The sequence below is a fragment of the Tupaia chinensis genome, unplaced genomic scaffold (genome assembly GCF_000334495.1).
Source record: "Tupaia chinensis unplaced genomic scaffold, TupChi_1.0 Scaffold139491_1, whole genome shotgun sequence".
NCBI classification, from domain to species: domain Eukaryota; kingdom Metazoa; phylum Chordata; class Mammalia; order Scandentia; family Tupaiidae; genus Tupaia; species Tupaia belangeri.
The window spans coordinates 1,250,654-1,274,552 of NW_006199376.1; the positions used below are offsets into that span (position 1 = coordinate 1,250,654).

The window sequence follows — 23,899 nt, forward strand, 5'->3', positions numbered from 1 at the left end:
CACTGTGTCTGGCCCCGGTGCCTTCAACACGGCGTTTCCTGCTGCCGAGTGCTGTTGGGGCCCGACAGTATCTCCTGCTGCAGCCCGCCCCTCCATTCATTTCTTCTTCCCAACAATAGCATGAGAAATTGATTAACTTACAGTTAGGGCACCTTAATACCGAGAGGTTAAATTATATGCCCTAGGTCTCGCAGGCACAATTACTACAAAGTTAGCAGCAGCTGTAACTACTATGACTATCTCAGTGATAGTACTCACACTTTCCCTCGCTGACTAGTCCACTTTCACACCCCAGCATTACCATGAAGAGCTGACTGGCTTTTTCAGACTTGATTGAACGTTCAGACTGAAGAGTATTACAATTTTGAGGGATAAAATAAAAATGGTTTATTTCATGCCTTTCTTCATAGTCTGAAAGAAAAGTATCCCAAAAGTTCAGAGGTCAATTTTTAGACATTTCCTAGAGTTTCTCAAATTTGTTTTTTCTCCGTCTCATAAATAGACCTCCTTCAAAACTTTTCAGTGAAGGTGTCAGCAAGTGGCATAGTGGTTAAGGTGCTGGACTCTCACATAGCTGACAGCAGTTTGAGACCTGGACCTGGCAGCTTAAAAATCACACAGGGCACGTGTGTGTGTGTGTGTGTGTGTGTGTGTGTGTGTGCACGCGTGTGCTCAAATTTCCAGGAGGAGAATTGAGACAAAGGAATTATGGCATGACCACCCCCCCTGGGTGGGAATTTCTCACTTCCCCTCTGTCTGTCTCTCTCCAGTGAGCACCTGAACCCTATGGCAAAAACCTTGAAAACAAAACCAAAAAGTTCTCAGTGAAAATTTTCATCTTCATGTAACTTACATCTTTAATTTTAAATTGTATTTTTATTTGCAAATAATGATCGTCTATATTCCTGGGGTACAATATAATGCCTTCATATATGCATGTACTACAGAATGACCAAATCAGGCTAATCAGCATAGCCATTGCCTCATGTACTTATCATTTCTCTGTAGTGAGAACATTTAAAAATCATTCTACTAATAATTATGAAATATATAATACATTATTAATAACTATAGTTACCCTGATGTGCAATGGAACTCCATAATTGTTCTTCCCGTCTAATTCAAGCTTCGTACCCTTTGACATCCCGTCCCTCTGCCAGCCTCTGGTAGCCACCATTTTACTTTCTACTTATATGAGTTTGAATTTGTGGATTTCACATAGAAGTGAATACTCAGATCTTACTTGTGTGACTCAATATTCCATATTTGATATTCCTAGATTTCATCATTGTCCTAGCCCCATCCCTACAGGTCTTGCAATTCCTTCTTTTCCACTTTACTTGGGATCCTTACTTTAACTGACTGGAACTTCTTTAAGTTTACTGATGTGGCGATCCCCAATTCTTGTGTTTCTATCTTCCCCACTTTCAAGAACTCTGATCAACTCATTCCATTCACCATGGGAATCCTGTCCCTACTAACCATATAACTCTGGCCATCTGTAACCTGGACCTAAACCTAGACCCCATGTCTCTCGCTCTTGATGATCTCATCCCTGCTGTCTCCATTCCTCCTACTTCCTGATGTGTCCTCCTTACACGATGCCCAACCCACTGACACTGTAATTTCTTCCAGTCTTGACCTCACCAGGATGGAAACATTACTCTCTCCACTGCTATCATAGAGTACCTCACTCCTGCACAGTCATCTTCTCTTTATCTCTGTTTACCTCCTTCCAGGTTTTTTTTTTTTTATGACCTTCTGAGAACAGCATCTGGATCTCATTTTTTTTAATGTTTAATTTATTTATTTACATTCATTCACATTGCAGTATACAAGGTGAGATTTTTTCCATCCAGAATACACTGAATATTGGCTTGACCAAGAGCATTACCACACGTGTTATTACCAAATAATTTTCCATTTCTTGTTTCTTATAGGCTTTGCTTACCCCCTGCCCCCCATCCCACTGGTTCCCTATCTTTCACCTCTGCCATTTCCCACCCTTAGGCACACTGTCTCTGGTATCTACAGTCACTTTCCATGCACCATTGTTTTTTCACATTTTATTGATTCACTAAAGATCTTAATTAGTCTAAATACTTTCAGTAGCAAGCACAACTGATATATACATATACAGGAACACAGACTTTAGGCATAAACCTCAGTAAGTAGAATGAACATACCATAAAGTGTACCTACCCGGGGGTATGTAGTTTACTGTAGTCATTAAATATATATTTATAATTTTTTTTTTGAGAGAGATTTTGCTATAGGGCATGTGTGCTCACCAGAAAGACAGACAGAAAGCAAGAAATCACCCCCCAGGGTGGATGGTCACACTGCAATCCCTTCTCCTCCATTCTCTTTGGATTTTGGACACACATGGCCCATGCCCAGCATCAGTTTAAGCCACTGGTCCAGCACTTGAACTGCAGTCAACTACATGGGAGTCCAGCGACATAGCCATTATACCAACTCCTAGTCCTTTTAATGCATTTTTTAATTTCAAGAAAAACAGTTTTCGTTTTAATAGATCAAAAGAAAAAAATGTTAAGAGAAATTTTCTTAAGACTTAAAGCCAGGAGAAAGGTTAGGATTCAGTTCAAACAGTAGGTAGATGAACCTTCTTAAGCAAAGACAGAAATTCTTAAATCTGGACAACAAAGCATAGAAGAAAGTAAATAATGCTTTAGTCAAAAGTTGCAAAAATTCTGTTTCACCAGTTCAGTCTCCTGAAATTAATCTCTCTTCTATTGAATTTGCAGTGGTCTGATCTTTCCTTTTAAATTCTGGAAGTTAACATTCAAAGTTATTATTGATCTTTCCATACTTATCCCTACCATTAAGCTGTGCATTCTCTTGGTTGCTTTTTGTATTCTTATTTCTGTGTGTCTGACTTTAGTTTTCTTGGTGTGCCAATCACTTTAGTACTTCTTGGAGAGCTGGTCTGGAATTGATAAATTCAAGTTTTGTTTATCTGAGAATGTTTTTGTCTTTTCTTCCCATATGAAGGATTATCTTGCTGGGTGTAGTATTCATGGTTAAAATTATGTTTTGCTTAACACTTTGAATATATTTTCCCATTCTTCCCTTGCTTGCATTGTTTCTGATGAGAGGTCTGACATTAGCCTGATGGGATATCCTTTGAAAGTAACTTGATGTTTCTCTCTTGCAAATTTTAGTATCTTGTGTCCATCTGTGGTTTTGGTCAATCTGGCTATGATGTGCCTTGGAGATCTTCTTGGGTTGATTCTGTTAGGGGTCCTTCTTATTTCTTTGGTCTGGATATTTGAATACCTCTCTAGGTTTGGAAAGTTTTCTTTAGTATTTAATGGAATAGATTATCAATGCCTTTATTATTTTCTTCACCTTCTGGGATACCGATTACCCAGATGTTTGGGTGTTTAAAGGTATTTACTATTACTCATAAATTCTCACATTTTTGGGGTTATTTTCTCAGTCTTTTTGATGAGTTTTTCCAGGTCAGAGATTCTATCTTCTGTATCTGAGATTGATCTTCTGTATGATCTAATATGCTTTTAATACTTTCAAAGGGGGTTTTGATTTTCTGTATTACAACCTTCATCTCTAACAATTCTGTTTGATTCTCTTTGATGGTATGTACTTCCTCTTTCAGATCCTGGAAGAACTTCCTAACCTCCTGGAACTCATTGTCTCTTTTCTCCTGCATCTTTTGGAGTTTGTTGTTTCTCTTCTCTTGCATCTCTGTTAGATTTGTCACTACGAATATTCTAAATTCTTTATCTGACATTTCCATTGTATACTCTGTGGATGATGAAGGGCTGTTCTTTTCCCTTGGGGGAGAGATATTTTCTTGGCTTCTCATGTTTTTTGAGCCTCTGTGGTGGGTTCTGGGCAACTGATGGACTATATGTTTTTCCTCATTTTTGGAGTTAAATCTGAGTGCTCAGAGGCATGCAGCAGGAAGTGATCTGTAAACGCTAAGCACTATCATTTTTCTCTCTTTGTGCAGCAGATTCCATAGAATATGAGGATTACTCTGACCTAAGAGTATTCAGATAGTTGGCTACTGTGCACCTAGATCTGTCTAGAAAGCAACTGATGGACTATATGTTTTTCCTCATTTTTGGAGTTAAATCTGAGTGCTCAGAGGCATGCAGCAGGAAGTGATCTGTAAACGCTAAGCACTATCATTTTTCTCTCTTTGTGCAGCAGATTCCATAGAATATGAGGATTACTCTGACCTAAGAGTATTCAGATAGTTGGCTACTGTGCACCTAGATCTGTCTAGAAACTCAGTACATGGAGGCTGAGCAGAAAAGTGAGAAAGGTAAAAGAAAAAGGAAAAGAAAATGAAAACAAAGAAAAACAGGAAAAAAAAAACAAGACAAAAACAATATACAGAATAAAAAAGGATAGAAAAAATGTAAACAGAAAAATAAAAACCTTACTACACCTAATGGGCTACTCAGAACTCAATTATATGTGGCTGGTGATTGGCTTGCCCTATGTTGGAGAGGGAAAAGGTAAGAATTAGCAATATAAAAGAGCATCAGAGGGGACCAGCAGGTGGTGTGGTGGTTAAGACACTGAACACTCCCACATGGCAGACCATGGTTTGAATTCCAGACTTGGTGGCTTAATTTCTCACTTTCCATTTCTCTATCTCTGTGTCTCTCTCTGGTCAAATTAAGAAAAAAATAAGTAAATAAATTAATGAATGAATAAAATGAAATAATTCTTTAAATAAAAAGGAACACCAGAGAGCTAAGAAGTTTAAATTATGGGACTGGCAGGTGGCTGGGCTTCCAAATGGCTGACCGTGGTTCGAGTCCCGGACCTGGTGCCTTGTTTCCTCACTTTCTCACTCTCACTCTGTCCCTCTCTGTTCATTTTAAAATAAATAAATAAATAAAGTTAAAGAAATAATTCTTTAAAAAAAAAGAAGTTTAAAAAAAAAACAAAAAATAAAACAAGAGTTGGAGAGAGACAGAGAGATTAAACGGTGCTATACCTGGCTAGATTTGGGGAGGCAGGAGGGTGAAGTCTGGTCAGAAAACCTTCAGATGTGTTCATCTGTGAAATGGGCCACTCAGAACTCAAATGGATTTAGCTCGTGATTGGCTTATCCTGGCTGGATCTAGTGGGCAGGAGGGTGAAGTCTGGCAGAAAACCTTCAGATGTCTTCTCACTTTTTCTACTTTTTTGGAGAGGTTTTTGCTATGGAGTGCATGTGCTTGCCAGGAAGATAGAGACAGACAGAGGGACAGAAAGCAGAAATCACTCCCCCAGGAGACATGGCTACACCACAATCCCTTTTCCATTCTCCTCTCGGGATCTTGGGCATACATGCACACGCGCCTGGTGTGAGTTTAAGCCACCGGGTCTGGGACTCAAACCATGGTCAACTACATGGAGTCTAGCAACATAGCCATTAGGCCAATTTCTGGTCCCTCTTTTTTTTTTTTAAGAAAGATTTTTGTTGTAGGGTACATCTGCTTGCCGGAGAGACGGAGAGACAGAAACTGAGAAATCATCCCCCGGGGGGATGGCCATGCCACAATACTTTTTCCTTCATTCTCCTCTTGGGAGTTTGGGTATGCACACACACACATACACCCCTGGTGTGAGGTTTTTTTTTTTTTTTTTCCCTGGTGTGAGTTTTAAGCTGCCGGGTCCAGTACTTGAACCGCAGTCTACTACGTAGGAGTCCAGCAACATAGCCAATATGCCATCTGCTGGTCCCGTGGATCTCATTTAATAATGAAGGATTTGTCAAAGATTTTTTTTTTATTCATATGCAAAGTTTTGGCTTAAAAATTAAAGTTAACTTGGGAACCAGCAGTTAGCGTAATGGCTATGTCGCTGGACTCCCACGTAGTCGACTGCGGTTCGCATCCCGGACTCGGTGGCTTAAAACTCACGCCGGGCGCGTGTGCATGCATGCCCAAGATCCCGAGAGGAGAATGGAGGAGAAGGGACTGCGGCGCGACCATCCCCCCCAGGAATTTCTCGCTTTCTGTCTCTATGTCTCTCTCTGTCTTTCTGGCGAGCGCATGCGCCCTATAGCAAAAAACAAAAACAACAACAACAAAAAAATAAAATCAAAAAACAAAAAACTCTCCAAAAAAAAATTAAAGTTAACTTATACTATATGATTATTCTTTACAGATTACTTAAATATAAAAGGCATCCAATAAACATTATTTGAATATTGAACAGGATGCAGTGACATGAGAGGCAGGCATCATGGTGTGCCAAGAATCTGTTTTTTTCCCCAGATTAAAAAAAGTATTTATTTGATTTTATTGATTATTATTATCTTAAGAATTTGACCAGAGAGAGACAGAGAGAGAAGGAGAGGAAAAGTGAGAAAGCTAGCTGTCAGGTCTGGGACTCAAATTGCAGTTGGCCATGGCCATGACATCCAGAGCCTTAACTGCTACACCACCTGCTGGTCCTGACCATTTCAGTTTAATTTTTTTTTTTAAACCATAAAAATCAGTAAGTCCTTTTAACTCTCACCAGGGCTATTTTCCAGAGAACAGAAAAAAAAAGTCACAGAGTTTAAGAACATTTGTGTTCTTTGAAATTGTTCTCTTCAAAGACTTCTGGAGATACTGATAATTCACTGTGATATTGAGAATATACTTGAAGCCCTTTGATAAACAAATGGCCCAAAGTCAATGTTCCCATTCAAAGCTCTGGAGATCAAGATCTTTATCTGCTGTTTAGTGGTCTGTTTTCACTGGTTATTGAGGAATGGAGAATGTACCTATAAATGGAAGCCAGTGGATACCTTTATATTCAACATGAAATTTTCTTCTATGTATGGGAAAACCAGAATAGATGTGCAAAAGGGTGATTTTCTTGCCTTTCAGGCCCTTGGTTGGCTTCCGAGTATTCATTCTAATTCCGAGCATCAGCTTTTTATTTTTCTTTTGATCATCAGTTGGTGTGAAGAGTCATGGATGTGCCTGACTTGGAGATAATGACTATCTCCTTACAGTTTTGTATGTAAAAATAATTCCTCATTGAAATGTCACAGCTTAATTGTTTAATTATTAGGAATTAAAAAAAATATATATTATTGCTATAGGGCGAGTCCGCTTGCCAGACAGACAGAGAAACAGAGAGACAGAAAGTGAGAAATCACCCCCTAGGGGGGATGGCCACGCCGCAATCCCTTCTCCTCTGTTCTCCTCTCAGGATCTTGGGCACGCACGCACACGTGCCCGGTGTGAGTTTTAAGCCACCGGATCCGGGATTCGAACCACGGTTGACTACATGGGAGTCCAGCAACATAGCCATTACGCTAACTGCTGGTCCCCCAAAATATATATTTTTGATATTTTTTCTTTAGAAATGGTTTTTATAATCAATAATGACTTAATTAAATTTGACATTTTTCACAGGCTTGGTTAAAATGATTCTTTTTTACCTGATCATTATAAATTTTGTACCAGGTACCATTTCTTTTCAGACTTGTACATAACACCAGGCTTTAAGTATGTAAACTTCATGATTTTTTTCTCCTTAACATGTACAGGAAATTGCCATGATACCAGAGAAGAGAGTAATGGTTAAATGAGAAACCAATTTTTTGATTTCTGTTTCCCATATTTACTTAATAATGTTTCTTGAATTAGTGAAGAGACTGTGGCCAAGTCTGATAATTTTAAAGAACAGAACATATGTAAATATTATGATACTTGAGAACCATGAGCTTTATTTCTAGAGATGTTTTTACATTCAAGGGTTAATTTTTTTCTCACAAATTTAGATGGTGAAAAAAATCCAGTTTTTTTTTTAAAAGAAATGCACATATCTTATAACTTTTAACCAAGATCTGAATGTTGGTTCACATGTCTATAAAGTTATTCTATAGATAGTTATAGCTGCATACAGTGATTTTGATTTTCGTTTTTTAAACTGACATCCTCTAAGAATTTACATATTTTAAAATAAAAACAATATTTCAGATAACAATTTAGTAAGGTCTTTTGTGGTCTTTGAATATTACAGTTTTTTCAAGTCGTCAAGCACATCCTGTTTTGTAATCTTGGTCCATGCATCAGGGATTTTACCTTTACCGATAAATTTTTTCTGATATTTTTCTTCTAGCTTTGATCTGAAGTGAGAGACAAACCATTTCCAGTATGGCTGCATGGATGAGTCTGGGGTGATGCTCCACGTGGCATATTTCCCCCCTGCCTTTCGATAGTTCTTAAATGGTATATCCTTGCACTCTCTAAAAACAAAGGAAGAATTACTTGCTACCAAACTAGTGCAGCAATCAACACAGAAGTGGTCCGTGTTATACCATATCCCTCCATCAACAGCTCGAGGACGATGGAAGGGAACACTATGGTCTCCATCATGTGTAGGAATTGTGTTTGTACAAATTGCTCCACAGAAGGGACATTGTTTCCAGCAGCCACAGAGATGTTCAGAGAGCATTTTCTCAATTTTAGGAACCAACAGTTCTACAGGCATACCTGAAAAAGCCTGTCCTATTGCCTTCATTGCAGGATCCAAAGCTGCACTCATGGCTTCCTTGAGAAATTCGATGTCTTTTATCTCCTGGTGCTCAATGCTAATCAAGTCTCTTCGGGGAAAGATTATATTGCTCCCTAGGTGATCACAGAAGAGATCCAGCCATTCAGATGCGGTACTACTTTTATCTTTAGATATTCTTGTAGATTCAAGAATGGCAGAGAGAATGGCATTCTTGATGTCCTCTAAATTTATTTTTACAAAAGCCTTCATTTTTTCAGCTCCTTTCTCTGAATAATATCTTTTAATATGTTTTTCAATATAACTCCTAAAAAATAATTCTGACTTATGAAGGTATTGCCAGTAACTATCAAAGTTTTCTTCCTCAGCCAGAGAGATGAGAATATGTTTCTCGAGGTTAGTCCTGTTTCCGTTGAAGGCAGGGCAGGTAGCTCGCATGTCTCCAGCCATGTTTGGTATTATTTTTTCCCATATGGTGGTGGAAACAGCAGGAGTGAGCTTATGCCACAGAAAATCAACAAATGTTTTGATGGAGGTTGCTCCCTGGCAGGAGATCTTGAAACTCATGAAAAAATCATCTTTCTTGTTTTCTAGGTAATTTACAGGATCATTTGCCCTCTTGAATGCATTGTGTATTTCCTTAAACTCTTCTGATGCTCTTTGGAATAAGCACAAAGATAAATCAATGTTGTATTTACTTGTAAATGTATATCTTTCTCCAGTGCATGAAGATTTCACTTCTTCATCAACTATTCTCAGAATTTCATGGAAATCACTTGGGCTGTAATCACGCTGCTGCCTCTGAATGTTATTAATAGTTTCATTAACTCTTGAAACAATGCGCTCAGTAGTTATATCAATGGAATCTTTATCATGAACCTCTAATTGCCTTTTGAAAACCATATATGTCTTAGTCATCTTGACATGTTCATCATAATTGATTTGAAACTTCTCTCTATAATTACTCCTAAGTTTGCCCACAATGTTTATTTCTTTCTTGAAATGTTCCCACAAGATATGTTCAGAATCCACATCAATGTTTGGCTCTTTAACTTGAGGGAGATTTGAGGACACATCACAGACCCATTTTTCCCAAAGTGGATTGAATTTCTCATGTAACTCTTCCTCACTTAATTCTTTATCCTTTACAGTTAAAGCCAAGTTTCGGCTTCTCTCCAATATCTCATTTTCATAATCTGTCTTTTTCTTTTCCAGCCTTTCTTGACTTTTTTTAAGACTAATAAGTTCATTAGCTTTTCTTTTGCTGTCTGTAATTAGTCCCTCCTTAAGGATTATTAGCTTCTGTTCAAAATTTGCTTTCCATTGAACTAGTATTTCACTGTCTGGGTCTTCATTAAAATACTTGTCAAGTTCTTTCTTGATAGCTTCATATTTTTCTGTAACAGGAGCCTCAAGTGTACTTATTTTGACTATCTGTACTTTTCCATTCTGAATCTGGTTCATCAGCTGGTTCTGCAAGCTCAGCACGTGACTCCTCAGCTCCCAGGTCCATTGGTTATACATGGTTTCCAGTTTACTCATGGCCATGACCTCTCGGGTGTTCCTGAAACTGAAAATAAAGTTCTCATTCACCAGGGCCCTCCACAAATCTTGAACTCTGAATTTTACATCTGATATCTTCATAATGCTTCCTCTGGATTCTTGTTTGGCAGTCATAAGAATTCTGGTTTTTAGTTCCTGGACGTTGTGGCTGTAGCGAGGATTGGGAGGGGCCATTGGGGGATTGCCATCCCAGAGATGGGCGAAGTAGTAGACGTGGGTACTGACATCAAACTTAATGACATCACTGAAGCGAGTTACGTCTGAGCACTGTTCTTGTTCTGCAGCTATGGCTGCCATTTCATCCAGTCTCTGCTCTAGTCGTCTTCGCCCTTCCATGGTTCTGTCTTTAGCTGTAACTTCTCCCACGTTCTGATGTACAAAGAGGCAACTTGGGGATATTTTCACTTGCTTCATTCTTAGAAAGGCTTGGACAACTATTTGCAGGATATCCTGCATCTCTGATGGGTTCTCTCCAAAAATATTGATGAGAGTCAGGTTTCCAAGTCCAATGACAAAGGTTGCCAACTCATTGTCTCGATTCTGGGATCTATTGCTGAATTCTAGAGCTCGAAGTCCTTGTGTGTCCACTACAAGCACAAAGTCAAAGCCCAGTTCCTCTGTGAAGGTCTCCTCCACCTTCAGGAGCTGCATGTAGGCCCCCCGGGTGCACCTGCCTGCACTGACAGTGAACTGCAGCCCAAAAAGGGCATTCAGCAGGGTGGACTTCCCTGAGCTCTGCAGGCCAACAATTGAGAGGACAAATAGACGTTTGTCTCCAAGTTTCTCAGAGACCTTGTCAAAAACAGCTGCCACCCACTTTAGAGGCACATATGACACATCCCCATCCATCAGCTCAATGGGTGCCCCAGATATCATCAGGTCTGCAGCAATTTGGGGAAGGGAGAGAAACAGGGAATCATTTATGGAGGATGCCTCTTCCAGAGCTTCATAGATCTGGCCAATTGACGTTTGTCTCCAAGTTTCTCAGAGACCTTGTCAAAAACAGCTGCCACCCACTTTAGAGGCACATATGACACATCCCCATCCATCAGCTCAATGGGTGCCCCAGATATCATCAGGTCTGCAGCAATTTGGGGAAGGGAGAGAAACAGGGAATCATTTATGGAGGATGCCTCTTCCAGAGCTTCATAGATCTGGCCAATTTCTCGGAGAATCTGATCAATTTCCAAGGTACAGTTACTAATCTTTGTGGAGATGTCTTCTATCTCCCTTTGCCAGTATTGCAGAACACTCTTTGATGCCTTCTTCTTTTCTGTTTGTACCAGTGACCACAAATATCTTTGCTTCTCATGAAGTCTTTCCAAGTGTCCTGCAGTCAGGTTATCCAGAAACACACTGAGCCACTGCAAGAAGTAGAATTTGGTGTGGCTTTCTGAATATTCTTGGAGAACTTGAACAAAAAATCGCATTAAATTATTTGGAGGAAATGCTCTGGTCAGCTGTCGATGTCGAATATTTTGTTTCTCTGTCTCAATCTCACTCTTGTGTTGTTCAATGCTTCGATTCCCCTTTTCTCTCAGATGATAGAGTTCTTTGTCTTTCTTACACCACAGGTGCCACAGTTGTCCCTGGAGGGGTAGTAAGTTTTCCTTGACTTGAGATAACTCTGTTTCTTTCAGGATGGCCATTAGAGTCTGTGCCTTTTCTTTGGCTTCCTTGCAGTCTTCTTGGTTTTCATCAATAAGGAACCCATGCTTGTGAGCAATCATAGCACACTCCTCTAAGGTGAGAGCAGTGACTGAGAGCTCTAGCAAACGTCTGATTGTAGTTGTGAGCTCCTCTGTTAATTCTGCCTCATTTCTATTTTTGATGCCAATTCTTACTTTTGGGCCAGAAATATTAGCCGTGATTTTTTCTTTGTCATCAAGCAAGCAGATCAAAGGTCTAGGTGACTGACACAGGTCTCGGACAATTTTTCTGTTTTCTGTATTTTCATCAGAAGCTGACATGAGGACCACAGTAAGAGAAGATATCTCTTTTAGGAAGGTGAGCTGCTGCTGATATTCCTTTGCATCTCCATGGAGATTGGTGAAGGTCATGGAATTGTCAAATATGTCATCATCTTCTCCCCCAGGACAGAACCAGCAGATTTCTACCACACCTCCCATCAGGAGACAGTCTTTGCTGCTTCCTTTGCAGTGCCGATGGAAAAACACATCGTGTTTACGTTTACTGAGAAGACAGTTCATGATCTGAGATTTGGAAGCAGAGAGGTCATTTCCAACTCTAATGAAGGACACAATGGGGGTAGAGACTTGACACATCTGCTGATTCTTGTAGCATATGTTTCCTTCTGGTGATTTTCTTGATTGCTGCCAACTTTTCCTAATATGACCAAGGGACCATAGAGAAAATTCAATTTGAGAAGTGCAGGGATTAGGCACTATAAGGGGAAGAGCAAACTGACAAATGCTAAGTTTGGTCAAAATATATTGTCTGGCAAAATCATCTGCACAGTGAAAAATTGCCATTTGGATATCCATTGGGTGAATGTGGGGTCTGGAATCAGTGGTCAAAAGTTTAGTGGAACTGTGACTGTCTTCAAGAAAGTCTACATAGGGGTCAAAAACCTCATTTGAGACACTTGGATAGACTTGGTGTTCTGTGTTTCTGTAATCTTTGAAGACCAAGTATCTCAGGCCATAATCCAACATTAGTAGCTTCTGTAGAAAATAGAAGGGAAGATCCTGCTCAGAGCTGGGCTGAGTGTTGTTTACAGCCTTCTTGTAGATCAGATGGAAGTTTGTTTTCTTCATTCGTTTTGGATAGTAGTGTTCTAGGCCTAGACGTTGGAGTAAGTGTAGAAAGGCTCCATTTTCTATGACCTCCTGCTCCTTATTTTCATTATCACGTGGTTTATGGGGCTGTTTCTTTCCACTAAATAGGCTTTGCAATTGGTTTCTCACATCATCTATTTGCAAAGAAGAAATGGTGGCTTCATAATCCCCATCAATGAGCAATCTCAAGTCTTTCTCTAGGTTTTCCCAATTATGTTCTGCTCCAAGCTTGGTGAGGACATGTGTAACTTCTTTAGTCAACAGTTGTCCCATGCATTGTCTCATTAAGGTCAGGCGTTGTGTTTTATCTTCTGGAGTAATAGCTGTGATTCCAATTGTGGTTGTCAGACTTGTGAGTATCAAAAATGCCTGAGCCCTAGAGCTGCTAATATTTTTTAGTTCCTGGTATTTATCTTGGGCAGCTTGTATTTCATGCAGTAGAAAGTTTAACTCATCACACCCCAAAGGATGCCCAAAAGTCCTGTTTACCTCATGATATCCTGCACCAATGGCAATGGAAAGCAGCAAGGCCTGTGTGTCTGGCTGGCCTGTTTCTTGGAGGTAATTAAGGAAGCTGCTGAGAGCCAAGCTGACATTATAAGTGACCTTTCTTTGAGCATCCTCCTCTATTTCTGGCAACTCGGATTTAATTACCTTCAATTCCATGAGGTCTTTCTTGGTTTCTTTTAAGATTTTAACTAATTCAGAAAATTGGGAGATGTTGATTTGCTTCTGTTCTGACTCTGACTGGAAGATCCACTGCATGATGGAGTGAGCCTGAGGGAAGTTTGTCACATGGTAGATGTGTGGATCCAGAAGGCTGCGTAATTGAGATTTAATAAATTTAGTTTTATAATTGGGAGATTCCTTGCAAAAATTGACAGTGTTCACTAGAAAATTCTGCAGGTCCCAATCTGTGAGGCATGTATTGATCCAAACATCATAACTTTTTATGTTTTGACTCAACTTTTGCATGAAATATATTATTTTTTTAAGCTGCTCTTCAGGGTCAGTTACCTCCCAGTGTTTCACATCCTCTAAGAATAGCCTAACCTCTTTCCCAGCACTCAGAAATTCCCCTCCATCCTGGATCTTGAGACTAGTCAGAGCTGTATAGCTCTCTTTGAGATAGTTAGCCAGCTGAAGAGGATCCCTAAAATCAGTTCTGTGACTGAAAAGGATAATGTCCCAGATGGGTACTAGCTGAAGTCCCCTGTCAATGACACACCAGGTTTGATTGCTGGCAATGAGGCCAGTTTTCCACTGGACAAGGCCTTCTGCTTCTGGTGGGCCACCTGTGTGGGCCACAGATAGTTGGATTTTGGCTTGGAGAGTTTTAAACATTTTGCTTTGAGAGGCTGTTTTTGAATGAGAGCCTGAAACATTCATACCTGCAGCAACTTTCACTGGTAAGCCACAGTAGCTGCCACTTATGTAAAGATCCAGGGCCTCTGCTGACTGCTGTTTTACTTCTTCCAGTTGTTCACTTTGGAAACCTTCTGAAATGGCCTTCCACCAGTAGATCCCTCCTAGATGCACAGGGCCTTGGTTTGCATGAGAGCCAAACCTGTGGAAGAAGTCTTCACTCCTGCCTCTCAATGAGAAGAATCTGTCTGGACCTGAGTTTCGATCCAGAAGGTCTTCCATGCATTTCAGTTCCTGGAGAGCAGCCTTAGAGAATTGGAGTTGGTCCATGGCAAAGTGGAAGGAGGCCAGGGGAACATAGTTAAACTTGGTTGAGCAGAAGTATGAGTGCTCAGATCTTGATTGTTTGGTTTTCTTGGATTCTGAATGTTTGCTACAATCCATACCACCTTCTAGACTAAATCCCCCACCTCCTTTCTTGGCTGAGGTAGTTATACTAAAGCCCAGCTTCTCAATAGACTGAGTGAATATGGATTCTGCTTGGGAAGAAATAAATTCCTTTGTTTCCATTCGTTGGCCCTGCTCAGGACCAAAAAGTGAGAATTTCTTGGGGACACTGAGTAACTTTTCTCTCTTCTCTATTAGGTCGCCTTGGTTGCATGTTTTGAAAATTCCCTGAAGGGCCAGGCCCCCAGATGCCCACATAAGTAGATCTTTGTCTGGGAGGTTTTGCCTGTGGGACAGTGTCCCCTCTACAAGGTTAAGTTGTCTCTGCATGTTTTCTATGACTTCTGTTAGGGACTTTTGAGGAGGTAGCCTGTATTCTTCAGGAATCTCTAATGCTTGCCTCAGCTCTGCTTCTTTTGTCCTCACTGCCTCTTCCTGTCGCTGCCTCCCTTCTGATAGAAAGCCCCTCAGCTCCTGCAGGGCCTGTTCTGCCTGCTTCTGCCTTTTGTTGATCATCTCCTCTTGAGACTCCTGTAATTTTGAAAGGTTATGTGAAGGTGACATGGCAAGGAGCTTTTTGAGGGCCTTTTTCTCCCAAGGATGTTGTACCTGTGATTCCAGCTTCTGCAGGTCTTTTTCTTCCAGATGTTGTAAGGCCTCGGCACAGGTCACTCCCAGGTCTTCCTGCAGCTTGGGCAACCAGTATTCAGCAGCCAGTCCAACTTCTGTCAGCATCTCTTGGAGATCTTGCCTTCTTTCACCTCTGGGTGGAAGCTCTTCAGCAATGTACTGTTCTGTGGCCATGGCTGTGTGAGAAACGGACACTCAGTTAAACTGATTGTGTCCTGACTTAGAGACTAAAAAAGTGAGTGCATTAATGATATAAGTCTGTCAGGATTTTTCAAGCTCTCCTTAATTGTCCCAGCACAGGTTTTTAAATATCTGTATGTGTGCAAAGACATCATTGTGAGTGTTCTCAACATGAATACCTTTGTAGTTTGCAGGATGACTTGCAATTTAGCTGGATTTGACATTTTCTTTTGCACAGAATCAATTTCATGGACAACATTAAACTGAGGGATGGAATTAAAAAACATACATGAGTTTGATAGCTTGTTTATTTTTAAATGATGGTCATACCACCAATTGATTATGTTTCCACTGTGTAAACTGCGTTGCCTGGTTTCCTTGCTATGTCCTTGTCACTTCTTGGGTTAATTAATGATATATTTTTCCCCTGCCCTTTTAGATGAACTTCTAATTTGGTTAATGCTTGCTACTCACTTTTCACTCTTCATCTTACCCTAGTTAATGTCATTTTCCATTACATATGTAATTAATACTGATGTCATCCCCATCTATGTGTGTAGATTGAAATGCTTTTCTCTATGCAGTGCTTCATTAATGTTATGTTTTCCTGCCACACTTCCATCAGGACATATCTGGACAGCAATGAAATAAGATTTCACATTTTAACCTCATGTATTATTTATGTTTCCCTTCCTCCTATAAGTTCTGTCCCATTGAATAGCACAGTAATATTTTCAGGTCAATGAATGATCTTATTATTCCTTTTTATCCTTATACAATGCCTTTTCATTTTATTCTCTTAAATCTAACTCAGTTTTACTATTTTTTCAGTCCCTATTAGCTCTCATTTAGATTTTAAGAATCTTCATAATTTCTTTATTAGATTGCTATGCTTTACTTTAAATGTGTGTCCTCTTCCAAATTTTTGAAAATTTACTTGACGTTGTAACAGTTGAAGAGGTGGGAAGTTTGAGACATGATTAGACAATGAGGCTGTACGCTGATGGATATGACTAGTTGCCATTATGAAAGGGCAAGCTTTGCCCTTTGTCCACAATTACTTTCCACCTTTGTTCTTGCAGCCTCTACATGCGATAATAAAGCAAGTTTCTTTCTAGATGCTATTGCCTTGATTTTGAACTTCCCAGTCTCCAGAATTGCTGGTTTTACAAAACATACAGTCTGAGTTATTCTCTTATAGTAACAGAAGATGGTCTAGGACAGTAATTGAAATCAGGGAAGTGGAGCATTGCTATAACAAATACCTAAAAACATGGAGGTGGCCTTTAACCTTGGCAATGAATGGAGGCTAGATGAATTGGAGGAACATAGTAGAGAAAGCCTGTATTTCTGTGAATAGAACATTGAGGTCAATTTTAGTGAGGGCTCAGAAGAAAAAAACTGTAGGGACAATCAAACTTCTTAGAGATTACTTGAGTGGTTGTGATCTTTTTCCTAACTCTAACTTTTTTTTTTTTAAATTGCCAGAGGGCATGCTCACCAGAGAGAGACAGAAAGAGAGGCGAAAGCATGTTGGAAAGCGGTAGGGCTATGCTGCAATCCTTTTTCCTCCTTTTCTCCATCCTTCTGGGATTTTGAGCATACATGTACATGTACCTGGCATGTACATGTACCTGGCAAGCTGTCTGGGCCAGGATTACAACTGTGGGTGGCTAGGCAGGATCCCACTCCCTTAACTAGTAGATTCCCAGGCTAGTCGTTGGTATATTATTAAATGGTATAGGTACTATGAAATGTCAGAGAAGAACTGCATTATTGATATTTGTTTTGAAAAATCATTGAAGAGCAAAGAAATGACCATGCTGGCTTTTGTGTTTAATAAGTACTGAAAATATATATAAAAAGTTAATGACTGGACAGAGAAGAAGAAATTGAAAAAGATGTTCAAACACAGATGTTAAGCATTGCCTTATTGCATTCCTTCTTTCTCACTGTCTTGACTAGAGCAGAAGTAGATTCAATAAAGTAATTAAAATGAGTGTCTCTTCTTTTTCCTTTAATTTCTGAGTTATTCTGCTTCTGGGCTTTAGCACTGTACACATTATTTAAATTAATTCAATGACTCCGGAAATACTCAGACAAGCCATTTTAAATCTGAGGTGTGTCCTGGCATGTTCAGGGAAGCTATGCTCTAAACTCCATCTTCTAGACTCCCAAAATACTCATACAAGAAGGCCTTTTAAATCTGAGGTGTGTCCTAATGTGTTCAGGGAATCTCTGTACTAAACTCCATCTTCTAGACTCCCCAAATACTCGGGCAAGGTACAGCAACCTCTGTTCTCTCTCTGTCTCTGTCCATCTGTCTGTCTCACACTCCCTCTTTTTATATTTTTTATTTTACTTAAAAAAATATTTTTAAAGCACTTCTTCTCACCTCGGGCCTTTTCTTTCTCTTGCTAATTTCAGAAGCCATTTTAAATCTGAGATGTGTCCTGGTGTGTTCACATGGCACACTAGCGTGCCACGTGGTTTCCATTTTTCACCCTGAAAAAAATTTTTTTGTTCTATTTTTTGGTCGTTTTTGTTCAGTTTTCTTTTCTTTTTAAATTTTATTTTGGTTTTATTTTTTAAACCTTACTTTCCACTCTGCTTTTCACTCGCCACACACTGGGTGTCTAGATAGGTTTAGGTACACAGTAGCCAAGCATCTGAATACTTTAGAGTCATTGAAATCCTCAATGCTTATTGAACCTCCTGCTTTAAGGAAGAAACTTATTTTTATAAATCTGATCTCATAGTCTCTTTCTGTGGATACCATGTTGCAAAGCACAGTAGAGGAGAGATTTTGTCACAGAATGACCAGAAAGTACCACAGAGGTACAAGAAATATGAGAAACCAAGAAAATATCTCTCCCCTAAGGGAAAAGAACAATCCTTCTTCATCCACAGGCAGTATAGTAGAACTTCTGGAAATGTCTGATAGAGAATTCAGAATATTCATAGTGATAAAACTAAATGAGATGCAAGAGCTGAGAGACAATGAACTCCAGAAGATGCAGGAGAAAAGAGACAATGAGTTCCAGAAGGAGAGAAAATTCTGGCACAATCTGAAAGAGAAAATACACACCATAAAAAAGAATCAAATGGAGCTGTTAGAGATGAAGGCTAGAAAACAGGAAAAACCTCCCTCAAAAGTATTAAAAGAAGATTAGTCCATGCAGATGATTGAATCTCAGATGTTGAAGGCAAAACCTCTGACCCAGGAAAAATAACCAAAAAAACTGAGAAAATAACCCCCTCAAGATGAGAATACTATATGAGAAATACTAGATACCATTAAGCACCCAAACATCTGGGTAACAAACATCTGGGTAATCCATATCCTAGAAGGTGAAGAAACTAATAACCATCTGGGTAATCCATATCCTAGAAGATGAAGAAACTAATAAGGTCATTAATAATCTATTCCACTAAATATTGGAAAAAAACTTTCCAAACCTAACGAGGTATTCAAATATCCAGACCTGAGAAATACAAAGGACCCCTAATAGAATCAACCCAAGAAGATTCTTCTCCAAGACACATTATAGCCAGACTGGCAAAATCCACAAAGATAAGATACTAAAATTGGCAAGAGAGAAATGTCATGTTAGTTATAAAGGTTATCCATCAGGCTAACATCAGACCTCTCATCAGATACAATGCGAGCAAGGAAAGAATGGGAAAATATATTCAAAGTGCTAAGTGAAAAACAGTTTCAACTAAGAATAGTGTACCCAGCAAGATTATCCCTCATGTAAAAAGAAAGAATCCAAACATTCTCAGATAAACAAGACATGGAAGAATTTGCCAATAACAGACCCACTCTTCAAGAAGTTCTGAGAACCAGCAGTTAATGTAATGGCTATGTCGCTGGACTCCCACGTAGTCAACTGCGGTTCGTGTCCTGGACCCGGTGGCTTAAAACTCACACCGGGCGCGTGTGCGTACGTGCCCAAGATCCCGAGAGGAGAATGGAGGAGAAGGATTGCGGCGTGACCATCCCCCCTGGGGGGTGATTTCTTGCTTTCTGTCTCTATGTCTCTCTCTGTCTGGCGAGCGCACAAGCCCTATAGTGAAAATCTCTCCCAAAATAATAACATTGAATGTTAACTTCCTGGATTTAAACAGGAAGATTGGACCACAGTAACACTGCAGATTCAACAGAAGAGAGATTGAACATAAGACTGAACTGGTGAAATAGAATTTTATGACTTTTGAGTAAAACATTATTTTTTTTTTTTACTATGCTTTGTTTTCCAAATTTAAGGATGTTGCTTTCTTTTGAGCTGTTGATAGGTTCAGCAATCTGATAAAATATTTTTTATTCTTGTTTGTCTCTTTAAGTGGAAACATACATTTTTCTTCCTTTCTGACCCCTCTGGAATTGGAAAATATTTGGGAGCATTCTTATTTTGTGGCATAAGGGTTATTTGCACAAGTTCAACAATACCTGTACATTGAATCAGAAATTGGAAATACTTGTTATTGGATAGGACTTTGACTGGAATATCATATCTGAAGATTAACTAGAAAACTATGGAACTAAGGTAGATCTCAAGTAAGCCAACAGAAGCTCTTGGAGAGATGGCTTGGTACCATAAACAGTTATGCCTGGCAGAGAGGATTAGAGAAGCTATATGAAATAATTCGTACTATAAAATAACCTGGACTTTTCCAGCCCAGGGAAAGTAAGATATTTCCCTGCCTGGAGGGATGGTTGTGTCACAAACCCTTCTCCTCTCAGGATTTTGGGCATGCATGAACACGTGCCCAGCATGCTTTATAAGCCACAGGATCTGAGACTCAAACCATAAAGTTGGCCTTGTGGGATCCAGCTGCCTTAACCACCATGCCACATATTGGTTTCAGAATTCAGTTATTTTTGATTGTAAAACTGAGGTTCTTGTGTAATCTCATCTGAAAACTTGACTGGACAAGAGTTTCATCCAAGCTTATTCATGTTTTCAGAACATGGCTGACACCCAGGGCTGCTCACAGATCCTTGCCACATGTTCCTTTCCAGAGACCCGTTCACGACATGGCAGTTTACTTCTTTTAACCACCAGGAGAAGAAAGAATCTGCCTGAAAGAATGGCCAGTCTCCCTTTTAAGGGCTTTAGCCTGATTGAATCAAGCCCACTTAGGATAAACTTCCTATTGGTTATCTCAAAAATCAGTTGATTTGGGACCTTACTGCATTTGAAAAATTCCTTTGTCTTTGCTATATTTTATTGACTAGAGGAAGGGGAGAGTGTTATAGAAGGCATGAATCAAGGAACCTCCATCACCTGTCTGCCAACTGACATACTGTGTTTCACCTATTATAGCTGAATAAATACTACTTCTATATTTTAATGCTTTGAGATTCTCTGCAAAAAGCACAATCTCAGTTCCCAGTGAGATTTGTGACTCAATCACAAATTTCCATTCAAGGGAAGGAGGACCAAATGGAGTTAGCCACCATTAAGCCAAGGGGAAAAATCTCATTGTCTTAGAGATAACAACAGTTTTTATGGTTGAAGAAAATCTGTAAAGATAGATCTGTTATTAATGAGCAACTTGAAAAGTTAGACAAGAGAACTTACAAGGAATGGATATTCATATTGGGTTTCATGGAATTTTTTTTGTTTAACAAGTAGAAATATAGAGACGAATAAAGGTCAAAGCATATCCTTAGGAGTGTATCTCATGGAAGCATATAGGCATGGTGTTATTTTGGAATACATGTAACTTTTAAGATATGTTCTATCAGATCTAATTTCATGTTTAGTTGACAGAGGAACTTGGGGCCTGGGAAACTCAGGAATTATACTTGGAATATTCAGACATGGAATTCATGTCGTGCCTATATTTATTTGTAGGTAGTGAGAGCCTAATTGTTGGAATGGTTTCTGTGTAAAATTAGCCTAGAGAGAAACAAAGCTGTTGAGTCCAAGACTTGAACCACAGCCTGCCATGTGGGAGTCCAGCACCTTAACCATCATGCCATCTGCCAGCCCCATGGGAGTTATGGTTTTTACTGATGCTCTTAACTGAGGAATAGTGTAAAGTAATCTATTAGCTATAGATTGGTTTTAGAGTCAGTGTTTTCCCTAGGAATTAGTTACTGAGGACAGAAGTCTGTCTTTTTCCTCTTTCCAAAATCCCTTCCAGAGGACCTGGGGTGAGTCATGCCCACAAACATACACAGACCATTTTGGCCCATTTGATAACAGGACTCTTCGTACTCCTTTCCCTGGTATAGTATCTGTGTGATGGGTGAGTCGTGCCTACAAGCATTAGCAGACTATTTGACTCATTGATAACAGGACTCTTCTTACATCCTTTCCTTGGGACAGTATCTTGTGAGGTATATAAGCCTCCTTATCTCTGTTAAAGTACACTTGTTGATGCCTCCTGAAATACAGATCTTCCTTTCCAATCGCCAACCTAAGAATTATAAACCCACCTATGGCCTACAAGCCCCTGCTTCCAGATGTCCCATCTTTTTGAGTCAGACCAATGAAAGAACCCTTTTCACTAAATTCCAAACCTTGTCTCTCAGTTTCAAAATAAAAGGAACCCCTGTATCTGATCACCCCGAGACAGGCGTGTTTACCTTTCTCCAGGCCTGGTCATGTTCAGAAATAAACCACATCATTATTATTTCTGCAGAGTTGGTTCTTTCTGTTGACAATATGGTGACCCGATGAAGGGATCAGAGAAGAACCAGAGACCTTCCGAGGAGTTGCTTTGAACCTGGTGCCTGGTACCGGCACAACAAGCTCTTTGTGTCCCCCTCTGGCTCCAAGCTTCTCCTTGGGTGAAATTTGGTAAGTTTCTGGCCTTGGACTTCTCAGAATTTGGTAGAAGTTCTGGTTTCGAGCTTCTCCTTGGGAGAAATTTGGTAAGTTTCTGGCCTTGGACTTTTCAGAATTTGGTAGATGGCCTGGTTTATTTCTAAGCTGTTTTATTTGTTTGTCTATTTGTTTGTTTTGGGGTAACCTTAGTTCACTCCCTTCCAAGTAAGGGGTAGTGGTTCCCTCCTCTCTGAACGACGGGTAGTGGAATTAGGGAAACCTAGTATTTGAGGATATTCTAAAGGGTCTTTCTCCTCTACCTTCCAGATTTGCTTAGATTGGGTGCTGTGTGTTTGCACGGGGAAACTGGACTGTCCTATTAATAGACGAATGAGAGATTGAATCTCTCAACTCAGAAGGGAAAGGGCAGTTTCTCCTCCCTGTGCATAGGCACTTCAGGTGACTGAGTTTTTAATGGGGAGTGTAAAAGGGTAGGAATATTTTCTTCCCCTTAGAATGAGCAGTGGCCCTATAGGGGATCCCAATCACAATAATTAAAAATAGGCCCATCCAGTAAATGCAAAATAAGAGCTGACCACTCAAGTGTTTTAGAGCCCCTTTCCTAGATGCTAGATTCTTGAAGGGAACTGAGACACATAAGCAATCTCACTATGAGATGGGCATTAGCAGAGAGACACTCACAAAGCAGCACATTGGTTCACCATATTTAAAATCCTTAGCTTACACAGGCCAGTTCCTCCTACTAAAAGGAAATAAAACATGGGAAATAAGACATCTACAATTGAAAAGGAGCAAGGAGAACGATCCCAATAATTATGGCGCCTTAATTTCCAAAAAAAGAGAAAAACTTACAAAAGGTGATCTTGGGTTAAAATGTCCAAAGTGGGGAATTTTTGATAATCCTAAATTAGCCTTTCTGCATACTAAGTTAGAAAAATTAGGACCTTACATCAAGGAAAGAGAATGGGAATCTTTCTCTAACTGATATTTAAAAACCAACAAAAAAGATGAAATGATAAACTTACTTCCTTTCAAAAAGTTAATAGAAAAGTATTTGAGACTATCTCAAAATTAAAAGGGTTAACAGAAGCTGCTTCTAAAACCAAAAAGGTGCTCTTCCCTTACTCTCTGAACTCTGCTGTCTAAACTAAAGAAAACTTTGGGGATATTAAGGTGGAAAATAAAATCATGATTACTTATTTTAAAGAAAAACCCACTGGATGAGAAGAGCCAAATGTAATACATACACCATGTACAAAGACTGAGCTAAAAGTTTTTAATATCAGGGTTTTCTGACCCAACTCAGGACCCCATTTGGTTTGCAAAAGAGTTTGAAATAACCCTCAAAACCTGTGACCCAGGGTTTTCAGAGCTGTATCATGTACCCAGCTTTTAAATCCATGAAACAAGAAATCGAAATGGTTTAAGGTAATGGATTGGAAAAACATATGCACAGTGTTTTTATGTATTGAGAGATATAATTATCTTTTGTTCCATCCTAACTGATGCTTCTCCTCCACTGCCTCAGAGTCTACCAGACTCTTCAGGCTCATGGAAGAGACCTCAGGACTCTCGGCCTGCTAGCTCCTCAGAAACTGCTCTACCTATTCT

General features: G+C 39.6%; 1 protein-coding gene across 3 annotated transcripts in view; it reads right to left on the bottom strand.

Annotated features, from left to right (window-relative positions):
* Nucleotides 1–7,691: 7,691 nt before the first annotated feature.
* Nucleotides 7,692–23,899, bottom strand: part of LOC102476431 (interferon-induced very large GTPase 1) — a 30,688-nt gene continuing 14,480 nt past the window's right edge. For 2 of the 3 annotated variants that reach the window (XM_027765712.1, XM_027765713.1), the window contains exons 3-4: nt 11,220–15,481; nt 7,692–11,019 (exon numbers count right to left, since the gene is read on the bottom strand). In XM_027765712.1, the coding sequence (XP_027621513.1) occupies nt 8,005–11,019; nt 11,220–15,481 (7,277 nt within the window). In that variant the 3' untranslated portion in view covers nt 7,692–8,004. Of the gene's footprint in view, nt 11,020–11,057; nt 15,482–23,899 lie in introns of all 3 variants that reach the window. The other variant, XM_006161996.3, reaches the window with a different exon arrangement.